The sequence below is a fragment of the Pelobates fuscus genome, chromosome 13, assembly GCF_036172605.1.
Source record: "Pelobates fuscus isolate aPelFus1 chromosome 13, aPelFus1.pri, whole genome shotgun sequence".
Lineage (NCBI taxonomy): Eukaryota > Metazoa > Chordata > Amphibia > Anura > Pelobatidae > Pelobates > Pelobates fuscus.
The window spans coordinates 54,847,353-54,864,189 of record NC_086329.1 but is presented as its reverse complement, the minus strand read 5'-3'; the positions used below and the strand labels follow the sequence as shown (position 1 = coordinate 54,864,189).

At 47.0% G+C, this 16,837-nt stretch overlaps 1 protein-coding gene across 1 annotated transcript in view; it reads left to right on the top strand.

Moving 5' to 3' along the window:
- Positions 1-466: 466 nt before the first annotated feature.
- The window catches only part of SAV1 (salvador family WW domain containing protein 1), a 39,254-nt gene continuing 22,883 nt past the window's right edge, over positions 467-16,837 (top strand). The window contains exons 1-2 of the mRNA XM_063438985.1: positions 467-746; positions 10,944-11,387. Of these exons, the coding sequence (XP_063295055.1) occupies positions 653-746; positions 10,944-11,387 (538 nt within the window). The 5' untranslated portion in view covers positions 467-652. The remainder of the gene's footprint in view (positions 747-10,943; positions 11,388-16,837) is intronic.

Below are 16,837 nucleotides of genomic sequence, written 5' to 3'. Positions count from 1 at the left end.
TACAGAGAGGGCTAGTAATGTGGGACTGGGTATAATACAGAGAGGGCTAGTAATGTGGGACTGGGTATAATACAGAGAGGGCTAGTAATGTGGGACTGGGTATAATACAGAGAGGGCTAGTAGTGTGGGACAGTGTATAATACAGAGAGGGCTAGTAGTGTGATACTGGGTATAATACAGAGAGGGTTAGTAGTGTGGGACAGTGTATAATACAGAGAGGGCTAGTAGTGTGGGACAGTGTATAATACAGAGAGGGCTAGTAATGTGGGACAGTGTATAATACAGAGAGGGCTAGTAGTGTGGGACTGAGTATCATACAGAGAGGGCTGGTAGTGAAAAATAGTGTTTATAATATATATAGATGGGCGTGGCTAGGATTCAGGCATACCCTCTCCCAGAGGCAGACTGCGCTGGCCAATAGGAAGCAAGGCGTGGTGAAAACGTCATAGCCTGTTGCTCCTGCGCATGCGCACTGCCGATGTGCTGGGAGAAGTAAAGTTTGAGGCTCTCCGGCTGGCGGAGGGATCGGGGGGGGAGCTCGGGTGATGTGGCCGCAGACTCGGCGGTTGAGGCGGTGGGAGATCTAGTTCCCGGGGAGTGAACATGCCGCCTGGAGCCGCTGCCTGAAGCAGGGAGTTCCCGGGCTGAGGGAATGTTATCCAGAAAGAAAACCAAGAAAGAAGTGAATAAACCGGCCGAGGTGCAGGGGAAGTATGTGAAGAAGGAGACCTCCCCCCTGCTGCGGAGTGAGTGAGACCGGTCACTGCACCGGGGGCTAAACTGGGAGAGGGCAACTACTGGTCTGGGGGGAGCCAGCAGGCACAGGGCAGCAATGCACTGAGTGGGCAGGGGGCAGTGCAGGGCAAGTCACAGGGTGATTGGGAACAGTGTTTGAGGGGAGCGGCCATATGTGGATGGGCACAGAGCAGTGAATGCAATAGGTCAAGGGACACTGTGATATGTGCCATAGGGGCACAGGGCAATGCGTGCCATGGGATAAGGTGTAGAGTGTGGAATGGGTGCCATAGGGTGAGTGGCACTGAGCCCAGTGTGCCATAGGGTGAGTGGCACTGAGCCCAGTGTGCCATAGGGTGAGTGGCACTGAGCCCAGTGTGCCATAGGGTGAGTGGCACTGAGCCCAGTGTGCCATAGGGTGAGTGACACTGAGCCCAGTGTGCCATAGGGTGAGTGGCACTGAGCCCAGGGTGCCATAGGGTGAGTGGCACTGAGCCCAGGATGCCATAGGGTGAGTGGCACTGAGCCCAGGGTGCCATAGGGTGGGTGGCACTGAGCCCAGGGTGCCATAGGGTGAGTGGCACTGAGCCCTGGGTGCCATAGGGTGAGTGGATGCAGTGCAGGAGGTGCCCCAGGTTGAGTGGCACAGAGCCGTGTGTGCCCCAGGTTGAGTGGACGCAGTGCAGTAGGTGCCATATGCCAAAGAGCGTAATGTAGTGAGCAGCACAGAGCAATGGGTGCCGTTATTTGGGGTGAAAGGCACAATACATGTGTTATCATCATGGGTATCCACTGCATTTGACAATATGGAGCAAGTGACATTGCTCTTCCTTTAATTTAAGTGGTGCCTATTAAAGACCATGGCTACATATATAATTGGTTTGCCACCTATAGAAAATTTTCTGGCACTTCTGGTTGCCATGTTTTGAGTACCTTCTATGCCTGGGGTCAGTGTTGTGGATTCCATGGGGCCAGATCTGTGACCTGTTGTGCGAAGGATGCCATGGGATCAAGGGTTACATTGGGTGGCACAGTGTGTTGGGTGGCATGGGGTTTGGAGTAAGATGCAAGGGTTGACATTGACATGAGTGCTCTACGGTGAGGGCACAATCTGAAGATTGCTATGGGGTGAAGGGAGAAATTCAAGGAGTGTCATGGGTTGAAGGCCACTGTGGGTTCCATGTAATTGGGGCACAGTGAGAGGGGTAACACGGGATAATGGACACAGTGCTGTTGTTTACATGGATTGGAAAATGCAGTGAGAGGGCTCCCATTAGGTGAAGAACATAGTTCAGCTGGTTAGATGGGATGGCGTAAGGGGACAGTGTGTAGTGTGCCATGGGTTGAGGCGCATAGTGTGAATGGTGTCCTGTAGTGATGGGCACAGTGCATTGGGTGTATCTAGTTATCCGTACGTATTTCATAGCAAGAAACAAGAAAAGTTATAGCTTCCTCTGGGACTGCTTTGTTTATGTTTTCATGGTAGCAGCTGCAGCAGCTCTGGCTTGGTAAGGTCTCAGGGCAGTGGGATAAGCCATACCTCCCAGAGATGATTCATATGTTCAGTGTTTTATTCTTGGAGGCTGTTGGCTCCACTCAGTGCTATAAGATGTTTTAGAAGCTGCAAATCTTTATGATAATAATCATTTCTGGCACATCTTGTGCAAACTCACTTGGTATTTTTGGCAGCTCATCAGTGGTGTTCCAGCTGTATCCTATTGGTAAAAAAATGTGCAACCAAATTTTGTACAGCAGTATCCTATATAGCAGGGTTAGGCAACCGTCGGCACTCCAGATGTTGTGGACTACATCCCCCATAATGCTCTAACACACATAATGCTGGCAAACCATCAAGGGAGGTGTAGTCCAAAACATCTGCAGTGCTGAAGGTTGCCTATGCCTGCTATATAGTCTTACAACAATATCTCAAACTGCTTTTATATTTTTTTTGTATACTGCAAACACAGATTAAAAGGAATCCATGTTTAAAATGGAATGAGGCAAAAATTTGATTCTTTGTTAAACTAATTTGCATATGCGAACCCAGAATCCTTTGCGGTTGCAACATCGCTGCAGTTTTGGGATTTCTGTGGGAAAAGCAAGTCTTATGGCTTGACTGGTGTGCAGGTTTTTGTTTAACATTGTATTAACCAACTATATATATATATATTTGTACTTGTATAAAACAGATATACACATTCTAATTGTAAAGGAATAGAATGTTATAGTGTTATTGGTGCAGTAACCTGATTGCACTCCAGTAACTTTTAACTTCAAGGTTTAAGAATTTTAAATATATTTTATCGCCAAAAGTACAGCAATGTCTAATCCTTTTGCTCACTGCGTGTGATGTGACATACAGTTCACTGTTGTAGTGTTTAGAATTCAATGTACAACTATACTATATCAAGCTAAATGTATGGCTTGTCTCTGTTGGTTTGCAACAGGCATGCAGATACATACCGTTTGCTGCAAGGACAAGAAATTCAGATATTGATTACTAAAAGTGTGTACATGTGAGACGTGTGGGTGTAAAGAGCATCTGTGGATTATACAAGTAGAGCAGTCTCCATAGATACCAAGGGAATGTTTTTTTCTGATTGAGTTTTATTCCTCAAAGTTATCTTTATGCGTAAAAACGCCACTGACTGTCAGACATATGCATGTCACCTCTACATGTGTGAACTTAGCCTCCAGGGAGATTTGTCTGTATGGCTTTTTTATTTAATATTTATACCTGTCTGGGACAATTGTAGTCTTATAGCCTTAATCCTTGGAATCCAGTTAATGTTAATTTTTAGGCTCACTCTTTTAGATCTGTAAGAACGGGATTACATTTGAATGATTGTCTTCTAATTTAATGTCATTAGCTGTTTTAGAAGCAAAATAAATAACCCTTTTGCACCACGAGCAGTACTGCTAGCAGATAAAACATCCAGTCTATGTTTAGCAATTTTCTACTTACTCTGTACGTATAATGCATAGCGCTACATCCAACTGCTTTCTTTCCAACTGCTGTGAATTGACATCTGATGTATGTTAATGTTGCCAGATAGTCACCGTTACCATATGTGAATTCTAGGTTTATCGACTGGAACTAATTGCAAGTGACGATTGCTCCCAATAGATGCCCAGCCATGCTGAGAATGAAGTTGATCACTTTGTGTTGAATGGTTTAGAAACATATGATTTATATGATTTTGCTATTCCATGACGAAAAGTCATTTTTTTTTTAAGACACAGAGGCGATTATTGCATATCCCTTTCTTCACTGTCCACCAATAGCAACAAAGAATACAAAACAGTAAGAAAAACTGGTATACATGGTAATAGGCCACTCTCATACCAAGTCCCAGTATAATAGTCAGCACCTTTCTTCATACTTCCTCTTTCTTTGGAGATGCAACCACAGAAAACAAACCTTAAACAGAAACCAAAGAATCAGTCCAACTGCACAACGTCCTCTGAATCCCCTTGACCGCCATGGTCGACCACAGGATGGAAAGAATGGGGAATGGATCTTTGCCTCCTGGTAGTTGGGACACTGATTGAAGGAGCCTCTTCCTGAGCTGCGGGAAGAAAAGTAGCGGCAGACCTGGCGTCCTCAGCGAGATCAAACAGCTTGGCCAGGGGCCCAAAAATATCCAGGTGTTTATCCTGGCACAACACAAGTGCAGAGTTCAGGCTCTTATGTGGGTTCCAGCCCAACTTTGACAAGAATTTTCATCCTGGGGTCAACTTCCGGGGTCTCGCACACCTTGTTAGGTACCACTGGTCTAGGGCACTCAGCTCTGAGCTTGTTACGTGCCACCTTGCTAAGGGGGCGCCGCACCCAAATCTATGGGTAGCGGGCCGAATGGTCCGCCGGGAGCCACTCTGCCGACCTCTGGTGATGGTCATATGGGTCGAACAAGGGTTCACCCAGGTGGTCCATGAGGGCAGTCCCCACAGCTGCGGGAGGATCAGCCCCAGGGCTGTCATTCCCGCTGCGGCAGAGGTAAGGAGATCAAGACCCTATTGTCATTCTCCGAGTCACTATTGGACTCCATTCCAGCCTCCTCACTAGACCCAAACTCTGAGTCGGAGTCGCTCTCATTTTGTGCTCTTGGACCTTACCACCACCGCGCCAGTTCTGTGGAAAGGCTCTTTTGCGTGGGTTTGACACGCTTTCAGGGGCGTCCTGAGATACGCCAGTCATATTGTTTCTGGAGGCAGATGGAGAGATGGCCTAGATTTATGGCTTGCTTTTTTTTTGTGCATTCCCAAGGGAATCCGACTCATGACGCGGGGTATGCGTCGAGGGATCCGTGCCCCCTGCGTCCTCATAATGGCGTTAGTCACAGACCTCTGGAGCGCCAGTGATTACGCGTCCATCCTGCAGGGATTGGGGGTCCCCTGACGGGGGCTGGGGGGTAACCAGTCGTAGTTGGATTCTCAACCAACACTAGTGGGCTATCCAACTCTCCAGGGGTAGATGGGCATTCAGGCACCTTAGGCATGGTAAAACTAGCTAAGACCCACAAAATACTGACAGAGAAATAGATTTCTCAATAGCAATGCGGTCAGTGGAAAATGAGGTAATCAGTGAGGGTTGGTCACCCAAACTAGCACACCAAAAGGGACAGAAGGCAGCTCACCAGGGCTCAGACCAGCAGCTAGAAACACGAGGCAGAAGGAGGAGGGTACATGCAGAAACCAGAAGAAAAAAGCCCTGAAAGTCGCAAGATCAAGGTAAAAAACCTGCGATTTCGCAAGGAAAAACACCTGAACTGAGGAATTCGTATCGCGACCAAAGTGCAGTCACGTGCCGAATGCATCTAAGAAACAACTCGCGAAAGCAGCAGCAAAACAAACGGATGGTCGACTACGAATAAACCCGCGAATGAACAAACGTTCGCGGCACCAACTGCAATGATAAAATAGGCCAATGGACGTTTTCAAGCGAACATCTGAACATCCAACACTAGAAAACCACTCAACGTGCTGAACGTGCGCAAAAAATACACAAAAAGGGAGCCAAAATGGCCCCGGGACCCAGTGTAGCAAGTAGGGGAGACAGAAAACGGCAAGACACAAGCCCCCCTGAAGAGAAAGTCAGAAAAAAAAGTATATATAAAAAAAAAAATGGATGGAAAGAAAAAAAGTCTGGCACCCCGAGCACAGAAGCAAACAATATACAATAAAACAGGTACACAAACAGTTCTACAATGTTAACTCAAAGGTCAAGTTAAACTAAAATCCCCAGACAAATAATAACAAATACACAATAATTAATACAACTAAAGTCTCGAGACAAAATAGATGGTACTTATCGGTCGTGGAGCAGCAAAAGAAAGAAGTAGTATGAAGAGAGGTGCTGACTATTATACTGGTACTTGCTATGGGAGTGGGGTATTACTATGTATACCATTTTTTTCTTACGGTTTTGTATTCTTTGCTGCTATTGGTTGAACAGTTAAGAAAGGGATATGCAATATGAGCCTCAGTGTCTTGTTATAAAATCAATATTGGAACAAGTTTTAAAACCTCAAATTAGCATTTTCTCTTATTGTTTAGGGTGATTTGAGTCTGCAGGTAAGATGTAACAGACTTTTAATGGGTAAAATATATATATATGCTTTATAAACCGTGATCTCATTGAAGTGGTCTGGGTGCAACGTCACTGTCCCCTTAACCCTACAAGCGAAAACATTACAGTTTTATATTGCAGGGCTAAAACACTGCCTCTAGTGGCTGTCTCCAAGATGACCATTAGAGACGCTTCTGCAATCGATGCTTGACATCCTTGCATTTTGCATGACGGCATCCAGCATCTTGCAAATTCCCATAGGAAAGCATTGGTTCAATGCTTTCATATGGAGAATAACTAATGCGTGCTGTTCCTTTAGCCTTAAAGGACCACTCTAGTGCCAGGAAAACATACTCGTTTTCCTGGCACTAGAGTGCCCTGAGGGTGCCCCCACCCTCAGGGACCCACTCCCGCCGGGCTCTGGGGGGAGGAAGGGGTTAAACTTACCTCTTTCTCCAGCGCCGGGCAGGGAGCTTTCCTCCTCCTCTCCTTCTTCCTTGCGACGTCATCGGCTGAATGCGCATGCGCGGCAGGAGCCGCACTCACATTCAGCTGGTCGCATAGGAAAGCATTTACAATGCTTTCCTATGGACGCGTGCTCTCACTGTGATTTTAACAGTGAGAAGCACGCAAGCGCCTCTAGTGGCTGTCAATGAGACAGCCACTAGAGATTTTGGAGGCTGCATTAACCCTCAGTATAAACATAGCAGTTTCTCTGAAACTGCTATGTTTATAAAAAAAAGGGTTAATCCTAGAGGGACCAGGCACCCAGACCACTTCATTAATCTGAAGTGGTCTGGGTGCGTAGAGTGGTCCTTTAAGTTCCCTCATTGATGTGATGTGGCAGGAGGTTAAGACTGATCCAGTGCCAAGGGACTTCAGCGCTGGAATCAGGTAAGTGTTTAAAGGGTTAAAGACATTACTGGGGAGTAGAGTTTTGTATTTCTTTTTTGTAAATCTTTCTTTTATTATGGCATATGCGAAATGGGATACAGAATAGAAAGAGGAGGCATTGTGGGGTAACACGAGTTGATAACAAGACGGTGAGCAATACACCTCTGAGAAGGACTGCCATATTTTTTGTGTTTTTTTTGAAACGTCATGTAAACAGATTAATACAGGCTTGGTTCATAAAATAAAAATAAACTAACAATCAAATAATAATTAGAGTAGTCGTTGCTTAATCAGTGCTAGATCTGCTACACATAGAGCGCCATGGCAGGCGAAACAGTTGCACTTTTTCCGTTTAAAGATTTAAAGAGACAGGCTGCACCATAAATTGGTTAGTAAGACTTAAAACATTACAGGCTAGTGATCTTACGTTTCACATATACTAATAAGTCTAACAATGGCACGAGCGTCTGCACAGTTTTAGCTTTCAACAGGCTAGTAGTCGTAGACGTAACTGAACCGTCGGGTGCTGCCAGACAACTAAGTGTGTATGTAGGTAAGTCTGAATCGCAGACTGTAGACAGGTTGAGGCGTCTCACATGTTATATCAATTGCAAGTTGCCAGACACGGTGAGTAGGGCATGCATACGTTCAAAATGGACGTGTAAGCTGAATTTGCGCATTATAATTAAGCTCAATCTGTTTAACACGTCTCGAGAGTTACGAGATGGGTATAAGTCTCACTAGCCCCTCTAGCCCCACCAAACTATGGCAAATAATAATGCATAACAAATTGTGCATAACAGATAATAGGGTGAGATGGATATCCCGCAAGATATGTTAAAAAGTAAGATTACGTTAGGCTAGCAAGGGGCAGCATCACATCAACAGAAACAACAGTAGGCTATGTATTAAGCAAAAAGACATAAGTGGTAGCAGGTTTCGTTATAGTAACCCTCTCATAGCCGGCGTGAGGTGGCATGTTCTGGTTGACCGGAGCGTGAGTTGGGGGGAGTCCTTACAGTGAGGCGTATGGAGTAGAGGTACTCCGAGTCCACAGTACAGTCCCTTTGGTCCCATGCCTGATCCAGGCTTACAGGTTTGCGGCTTCAGCCCGCTGATGGGCATGTAGTGTGTGTCCGACGTTGGGTTGCAGTGTCCTGCTGCATACCAGGCAATGATACTGATGTCGCTTTAGGCCTAGGTTGGTCAGGAGGCCTGTGTTGATTTGCCATAATCTCGGTCGCCACTGGGGTCTGGAGTGTCCCGAGTCCACTGGGGTTCGCTGCGGGCGGGGGATGCTACGCCACGGTCCCTGTGGTGGCTTCTCCGCGGTCGAGGGCCGCTGGTCTTCGGCCTGAGGCCTGTATAGGTGCTCTCGCCCTGTGCCATTGGGCCCATCAACAGGTCCGTGGGCCCAGGGTTCCGCCGGATCCCAAGCTTCTCCCTGGGTGTATGGCAGGCTGTGGGGGGTGGGTTCCCTCCCTGTGAGCGCCCAGCTCAGAAGAAGAGCGAGCGGGCCCCATGACCGTGGCATTCGCAGGTGTGGTAGTTGGTGGATGTCGGGTGCCAGGGGTAGCTTCGGGTGCGAGGGCCTCTGTGTGGCATACCCCTGTATGCAGGTATAAATGATGGCAGATGGTAGGCCTGTGCTCGGGGTTGCTGGTAGTATGCACATGGTCTCCGCCATTTTGTGTGTCGGTCACAGGTTACGTGGCAGCGGTGTCTCAGTAAGCTGTTGAGTCTTAGTTTTGCGTGGACCGGGATCACCCCCCGGTCCAGTGGGGGGGGAAGCAGTACCGGGTCCGCAGGCTTCGTGTCGGGCTCCGTCGGGCGGGATAGCGTTGCGGCGGCCGTCCGCTTCACTCACCGCCAGTACAGGTCCCGCCTGGTGCAGCGGGCCCCATCCTCCGAGGGACTAAAACTGCGAGAGCAAGCCTCTCCTCGGCTCGGGCAGCCCGGGTACAACGATGGTCGCAGGAAATTGCCGGTATTTCCCACGATTTGTAGGCTAATTGTGGCCCTGTTCGCAGGAGCCGAGCTGTCCTGCGACCGCTCAGCTCGGCAGCCCGGCCCCGCCCCCGTATTTCTAATAGTTTAGTGTTCATTTAACCCCTTAATGATGGGCCCGGTCCGTCATGCTGGGGAAGCACTTAACGCCGGATGACGGGTCAGTCATGGCTAAAATTAACAGGCTGTCAGAGCGAGCACATGTGCTGCAGGAAGAGGACACACTCTTCACACATACAGCGTTTCGGCAAACTAAAGTAATTTATGTGTTAAGAGTGTGGCATCTGTTTTTCATTTTTATACAAAGTGAAGATTTCAAAACAATTATGTTTTATTGTTATAGATTATGATTATTATAAATTAACCTTGTTACACCACTTGTCTGTAAATCAGACGACCAGTCCTGTTAATTCCTGGTTGTTTAGCTCAGTGGAGCTAACCTCAATAGACTGGCTATTGCTCAGAGCACCTGTCTTGCAAAGTTTTCTTTTTGCTCCCTTGGAAAGTCTGTGATTGGACAACCACAGAATGTTTTGGTGCGGTTAGTATGGGAGGGCTTGTAAAAGTTTCAGACAAGAGATCTGCAGCCTTTGCAAGCTGTTTTTACATAAACAATTTACATTTACACAATAGAAAATAAATGCATAATTAAATGTATGCATGTTTTTGTTGGGGAAATATCTACTAAACAGTAATGGTATGCTGAGATTACAACTTTTATAGTAGTCAGAGTCCAAAACCGCTACACGAAAGTATATATTTGGGAAAGCGCATTCCCCAGGTTATATAAAGGACCACTCCACACTTTCAAAAAATACCCACAGTTTACTAGATAACCCAATAGTCTAAAAGAGCTTACAAAGCTGCAGTTCTTATGACTGTAGCCTTTGTAAGGCCTCCCTTTTTAAAAAAAAAAAAGAGACTTGGTCTCTTCACCGGGAAGTTTAGACTTTCAGTCTCTTCTCATTGAGAAGCCTCTGACTTGGTCCCGACGTTCACACGCGCACATCTGGAACTGTCGAGCTGGCCTGATGTCTGTGAGGGAGGGGGAGGCACACTTTTTACTGTGTTTTTATAGAAGCGCCTTTAGTGGCTGTCCATAAAAGAGGGGCACTTGGCACCCAGACCACTCTATTGAGATAAAGTGGTCTGGGCACCTAAAGGATTCTTTTACGTCCTACAGGGTACAGAATTGAGCAGTGAGACTGCAAGGGCATAATCTATATATATATATATATATATATATATATACCAACACTGCTTCATTAAGCTAAAGGTGGTGTTAATTTGGCGACTTTAATATCCCTTTAAATTATGTAAAATAATGACATGATAAATCTTATCCCAGATAATGAGCTGTATAAATTGATCAGTAGACCATTAAAGAGCAATGCATGCACACATTAAGCCGTTTTAAAGTTAAAAAGGTATTGTAAACACTATAACTGCTACAAAAAAAATAGATGTAATCTATAAGGATTGGAACATTTATTAACCTCTGTTACACGTTACTTTTTATTTTGGTAGAATGCAGATAATATTCAGGTGTGATGCATAAAGTGCGGTCGCTGTATTTTATTTTTTACATGTGTGGTAACGCAGTTCCAGTAAACTGATCTTTGTGGTTATTAACTCTTTCACTTGTTTTTCTGGATTCAAATTTAGATTTATTTTTAAAGGTCATATTATGGATATTTTTGTAATGCACACACTTTTTTTTTTCTTTTTTCTTTTTCAGATTTGATGCCCTCCTTTATACGCCATGGTCCAACCATCCCACGACGAACTGATGTCTGTCCCCCTGAACCAAAGCCTTCCCATTACACCCCGCCAGGAGATGGCGCTGTGTCCAGGAACCAAAGTTTTTTACGGACTCATATCCAGAGAGCACCACAAGAAGTCATGCGCAGGGAAAGCAACAGACTTTCCGCTCCTTCCTATTTGGTCCGGGGACTGGGTGAAGTGCCCAGGGAATATGGCAACTCTTCACAGTCCTTTCTAACTGAGGTTAATTCTGTGAGGGAAAATGGGGATGGTAATGCCAGATATTATTGTTCAGATCAACAGTTTGATGGACAGAGGAGGAGGCAAGTTGATCGTGCCCATGACGAATACAGATATTATGATCATAACAGTGACCATGTACAGAGGATTATTCACGGACAAGGAAGGCCACAAGCAGGTAGCAATAACACATATATACTTGTACTATTGATCATTTAGCACTTTCTGTTTGCTGGTTCATTGTACTACTCTCAAAATATTGGTAGCAAACTCTGGCCACACAGATGTTGATGGCCAGAAAGTGATGGGTGTTTTAGTTTAGCAAAATTGAGGGGGAAGTAGTGGCCTTGAGATGCATGTTCTAAACTATTCGTTGTTAAAACAAGTCTACGTTTATTTTATACATTTACTTTAGTAGAACCACTACAATAAGCACAGACCAATAATTTATGAAGAGAGAAGTTGTATAATGTGGTGCCAGGAGTGGCTGTCTTGTTGACTTCTGAGCATTCCATAAAAAATAAAGGCACGTACAATAATATTTTTTTTTTACAAGCATGTTTTAAGTTAATAGAAACCATTGTATCAGATGGATTGCATATCACTAACTCCAGTGCAGCTTCCTTCTTGGCAAGAAGTGTGAGGGGTCTAGTACAGTTATTTTCTTAACATTTGGGATTGTTGACCCTGACTTTGGGAGTTCTCGTATGGGAGTACGGTATTTAGAAGCATAGAACGTCTCATTACTTCACAGCCCATTATTTTAAAACCAACATATTAGTTTTGACTGTTTTGGGGCTGTATTTATCAAGGCTAAACAACTCGGTTCTGGACAGAAATGCATAGGTCACAAATTAAATAAATATTGTGACGAAGCTCCTGGTAAACCGGCCGGGTACCTAGGTCAAGCTCGCTTCCTAGCTCTCCACCGAGACACCTGTAGAGCTTCATGCCCTAGCTGCCTCAGCTTGGCTGGGGTCTCTCCGTAGCTTCCTGCCCTTGAACAGGGTCCTTGGTAGAGCTCCAAGTGATCACTCTCTCCTTCAGAGTTTATAGCTGTATAGCTCTGACCCAAACACTAGTCGAGACTTAGTGATGAGTGAAGTAGAAATGGTTTTATTGATTAAACCACAGGTTTATATAGAAGTAATCAGAACAGGGGGGTCATCACACAAAACAATACAAGTCACTCCTTGGTGTGTAGGACAAAATTAGGTCAAGAGTCCATATTTGAATTACCTGCCTGACACCAGGATCCATTGCACAATAGCTATTGTATTATAAACTAATTTCTTCCTTTCTGTTGACCTAAAACACATATAATAACATACAGCAAATGAAAGAGTCTCTGGAACAAAGGGACAGTGCCTGTCTGGGAAAACAACAAGGAAAGGGGGGAAGGAGAATAACGAACAAATACAATTACACACCATGTACCTGTAATGGAAACAGAGAGACTAAAACATATGAATAATCTGGGGACCTCCATAAAGTGTCTGTCTTCAGCCCCCCCCCGTGATGTTGACTAACGTCACAAATATAATCTAACAGCTGTCCTAGAGGTTGCGGCCTTAGGTCGTTCATTGGCTGCGGCTATGTCAGCAGGGCCTGGCAATTGGGTTGGGTGCTGTAGTCAAGGGGATTGTTGGGTAGGAGGGGGGGATGCTGAGGGGGTAGTGGGAAAGACTACGTAGAGGGAGGTTGGGAGCTGCTGCCCTCCTGGGTACGCTCTCCGAGCCCCGAGTAGGTTGGGTTGGGGGTTGGTTGGGTGGGTGTCTATTGCTTCGTTCGCTGTATGTTGGTGGTGTTGGTCGTGTGGTCTTGTAGGTCACCATGGGAGGGCGCTGTGTCCTTCTAGCCACGGGTCCCAAACTTTGTGAAATGATTTAGGGGTGTCGTGTATTTGCGCTGTTAGTTTGTCCATATCTACGCTGTCCGTGATTTTTGTGTGTATTTGAGGGTGAGTGGGAATACGTGGCGTGGACCATGTTTCCGCAATTGCTCTGCGTGTGGCAAGGGCCACTCTTGCTATGAGTTTATTTTCGCTACGGGTGAAGGTGTCCAAGGGTTTAGAGAGTAGAAGGGCCCACGGGTCAAGGGGTACAGGTTTGTCAAGTATTCTGGTTAGGAGGGTCGTTATTGTTTCCCACAAGGGTGTGAGTTTTGGGCACGTCCACCAGCAGTGGAGGAATGTGCCAGTTTCGCCACATAATTTCCAGCAGAGGTTGGTGGGGCTTTGTTTCATAGCCTTTAAGCGGCAGGGGGTGAGGTACCATCTGAAGAGCATTTTGTATGCCTGCTCTTTATGGGTGACCCATATTGAGATGGATTTAAGAGATGCCCAGATGTCAGCCCAATCTGTGGGGTCCTCGGGGGGGGTCCCAGGTCTTTCTCCCATGCCGTGATGTATGGGAGGGCTATCTGAGTATGATGTGTGGTTAGTGTCATGTATATGGTTGATATTTGGCTCTTTCTGGATGGTGAGTGGAGGGTGTCTGTTTCAAACCCGGTCAGGGACGAGGTGGCTGCCATGCGAACTGTGTCCGTTGCTGCGAAGCTTCGGAGTTGGAGGTAGCGAAAGTAGTCATATGTGGTTAGGCTTTCCGGGTTGGGGATGTCAGTATATTGCAGGAGCTTGCCATTGGGGTAAAGGTGTCCTAGCCTGACTATGTCGCGATCTTCGAAGTGGTCATAGTGTTGTGGTGTGAGGCCTGGTGGGAACATCTTGTTGCGGAGGATTGGGGTGAGGGGCGATAAGCCCGTGGACAGCTCAAATTTGTCGCTGAGGTGGTCCCAGAGGTCCAGGGAGTGGGTGATCGTTGGGGAGGTGGGGGGTGGCAGTGATCTGTATTGTTTCTGGTGCCACATGTATTGGGAGGGGTGGTCCAGACCAAAGATGAGGTGTTCCAAGTCCACCCATCGTTTGTGTGTGGGGGGAAGATGCCAATGCTGGATTTGTGTTAGGTGAGCTGCATGTAGGTAGAGTGTAAGGTTGGGAAGGCCTAGCCCTCCGGAGGGTTTGGGTACGTATAGTGTGGATCTACGGACTCGGGGTTTCTTTCCGTTCCAGATGAATCGGTCTATGGCAGTTTGTAGTTGTTTGAGGTCTGTCTTTCTACAGGGGATGGGTAATGCTTGGAAGGCGTAAAGGAATTTGACTGAAGCTATTCTTCCTAGCCAGGATATATTCATCGGTTTCCAGCGTTCCAGGTTTAGGAATGCTCTCCGGAATAGTGGGGGGTAGTTGGCTGTGTAAAGGGCGGTGGTATCGTTGGTGATTTGAACCCCTAGATAAGTGATTGCCGATGGGCAGATACAGAAGGGGAGTTCCCCTTTCAGGGTATGGATAATGGGTTCCATGAGATTGAGCGGCATGAGGTCTGATTTAGTGGCGTTGAGTTGGTATCCCGAGATCTTTGAGTAGTCTTGCAGGGTTGTTAAGAGGGCGGTTAGGGTCGGGGTGGGTTTGGTCAGGGTAAGGAGGATGTCGTCTGCGTATGCTGCAATGGTGAATGTTTCGTCCCTGATCCGGAGCCCTTCTATGCGTGGGTTGTTACGTATGGTCTCCAGCAGGGGTTCGAGGGATATGGCGAATAATAGGGGGGACAGGGGGCAGCCTTGACGGGTTCCGTTCAATATGGGAAAGGAGGGAGGGGTGATGTTGGGGATTACTAGTTGTGCGGTCGGTGTGTGGTACATTGCTTGGAGAAAGAGGGTAAGTTCTCGTGGGAATCCGAATTTGTGGAGCACTGCGAAAAGATAGGGCCAGAGAAGGCGGTCAAATGCCTTCTCGGCGTCTAGGGAGAGTATTGTGGTTGGGAGGCGTTTATGATTGGCATAACAGATTAGGTCTATAGCTCGTCTGGTGTTGTCTTGCGCTTGTCTTTGAGGGATAAAGCCTACTTGGTCTGGGTTGATGAGTCTTGGCAAGAGGGGATTAATTCTTGTTGTCATTACTTTGGTCAGGAGTTTTAAGTCTATGTTTAGGAGTGAGATGGGGCGATAGTGGCCTGGGTCTTCGTGGGTTTTCCCGGGTTTAGACAGGAGGGTGATATTGGCTCGCGTCATGTCGGGGGGGTAGTGGGTTGCCTTTGAGCATTTCATTAAATACTTTGCATAGTCGTGGGGTGAGTATATCTCCAAATGATTTGTAATAGATGGCTGTTGGGCCGTCAGGGCCGGGGCTTTTATTGGGTTTCAAGGTTTTTATCGCTGCTTGTAATTCCTCTGGGGATATGTCTGCTGATATTCGCGTTCTGTCTGTATCGGTGAGGGAGGGGAGGGAAAGTTTTTTGAGGAAGTCATCTGTTAAGGTTTGGATGAGGTCGGTTTGGGGGTCCGGGGTGTGGTTGTAGAGGGACGTAAAGTATTGTTGGAAGGTTTTCCCGATTGTGTGAGGGTCGTTACTCAGTGTGCCGTCCGATGTACGGATCTTGGAGACTCGTTTTGTGTCCGTTTTGCTTGCATCGAGTCTGCCTTGTTGCCCTTCTCGTAGTACTTTTGTTTGGTCCATGTGAGTGCTTTAGTTGTGGCTGAGAGAGAGAGGCGTTTGAGCAGGGCCCTAGCTGTTGTGAGCTGGTCAAGGTGAGAGGGGGTCGGGCTTTGTTTGTGTAGGGTTTCTAGGCGGCCTATTTCGGAAATGGTGTCCATGAGTTGTCTGTTGTGTTGCTTTTTGCGTGCTGTTGCTATGGCTATTAATTTGCCTCTAATAACCGGCTTGTGGGCCGCCCATAGGGTGATTGGGGAGGACACGGATGGGTCATTCAAGGTGAAATACTCCTTGATGTCTTCCGCTAGGGACATGGTTACGAGCTTGTCTTGTAGGAGCTGTGAGTTGAGTTTCCATGTCCAGGGACGTGTCATGTTGGGGATTGAGAGGGTAAGGGAGATGTCGGCATGGTCCGACCAGGTTATATGACCGATGGAGGTGTGTGTGATCCTTGATGTGATATTTGGGGAGATGAGGAAATAATCGATGCGGGAGTAAGTGTTGTGGGGATGGGAGTAGAACGTATAATCTAGAGTTGAGGGGTGTTGGGCTCTCCATATGTCCAAGAGGTTATGTGTGTGTAGGAAGTGGGAGAAGGGAGCGTCGTTGTGTGATGGCCGTGGTTCGCCCTGGGTTCTGGTGGTGCGGTCTAGGGACGGGTGGTGTGTGGCGTTACAGTCGCCACCCACGATGGTGAATGTTGCTTTGAGCGTTGTTAGGTGGGCTGAAAATGTTTGCCAGAAAGTTGAGTCTGGGGTCGTGGGGGCGTATAAGGAGGTGATGGAGTAGGTTGAGGGGCCTATTTTGCCCGTGAGCGTGAGGTATCTACCTTGTTTGTCTGGGAAAGCTTGGACGTCGGTCAGAGGGCAGAATGCTTTAAGTATGATGGCCACCCCTTTGGTTTTGGCTTCTGGTGAATTGGCGAGGAAGCTGCGGTTGTAGTGTTTGTTCTTGAGTGGGAAGTGTTTGTGAGGAGTGAAGTGAGTTTCTTGAACTAGGAGAATGTCTGCCTTTTGGCTGTGGGCCCAACGTAGCAGGGCCTGGGAGGTAAATGGAACCTGGGAGGTAACCTTTGAAACTATGTACAGTAGTGTGTGTACCTCGCCGCGTCTCGGGGCGACAGTAGGTAGTTTGGTGTG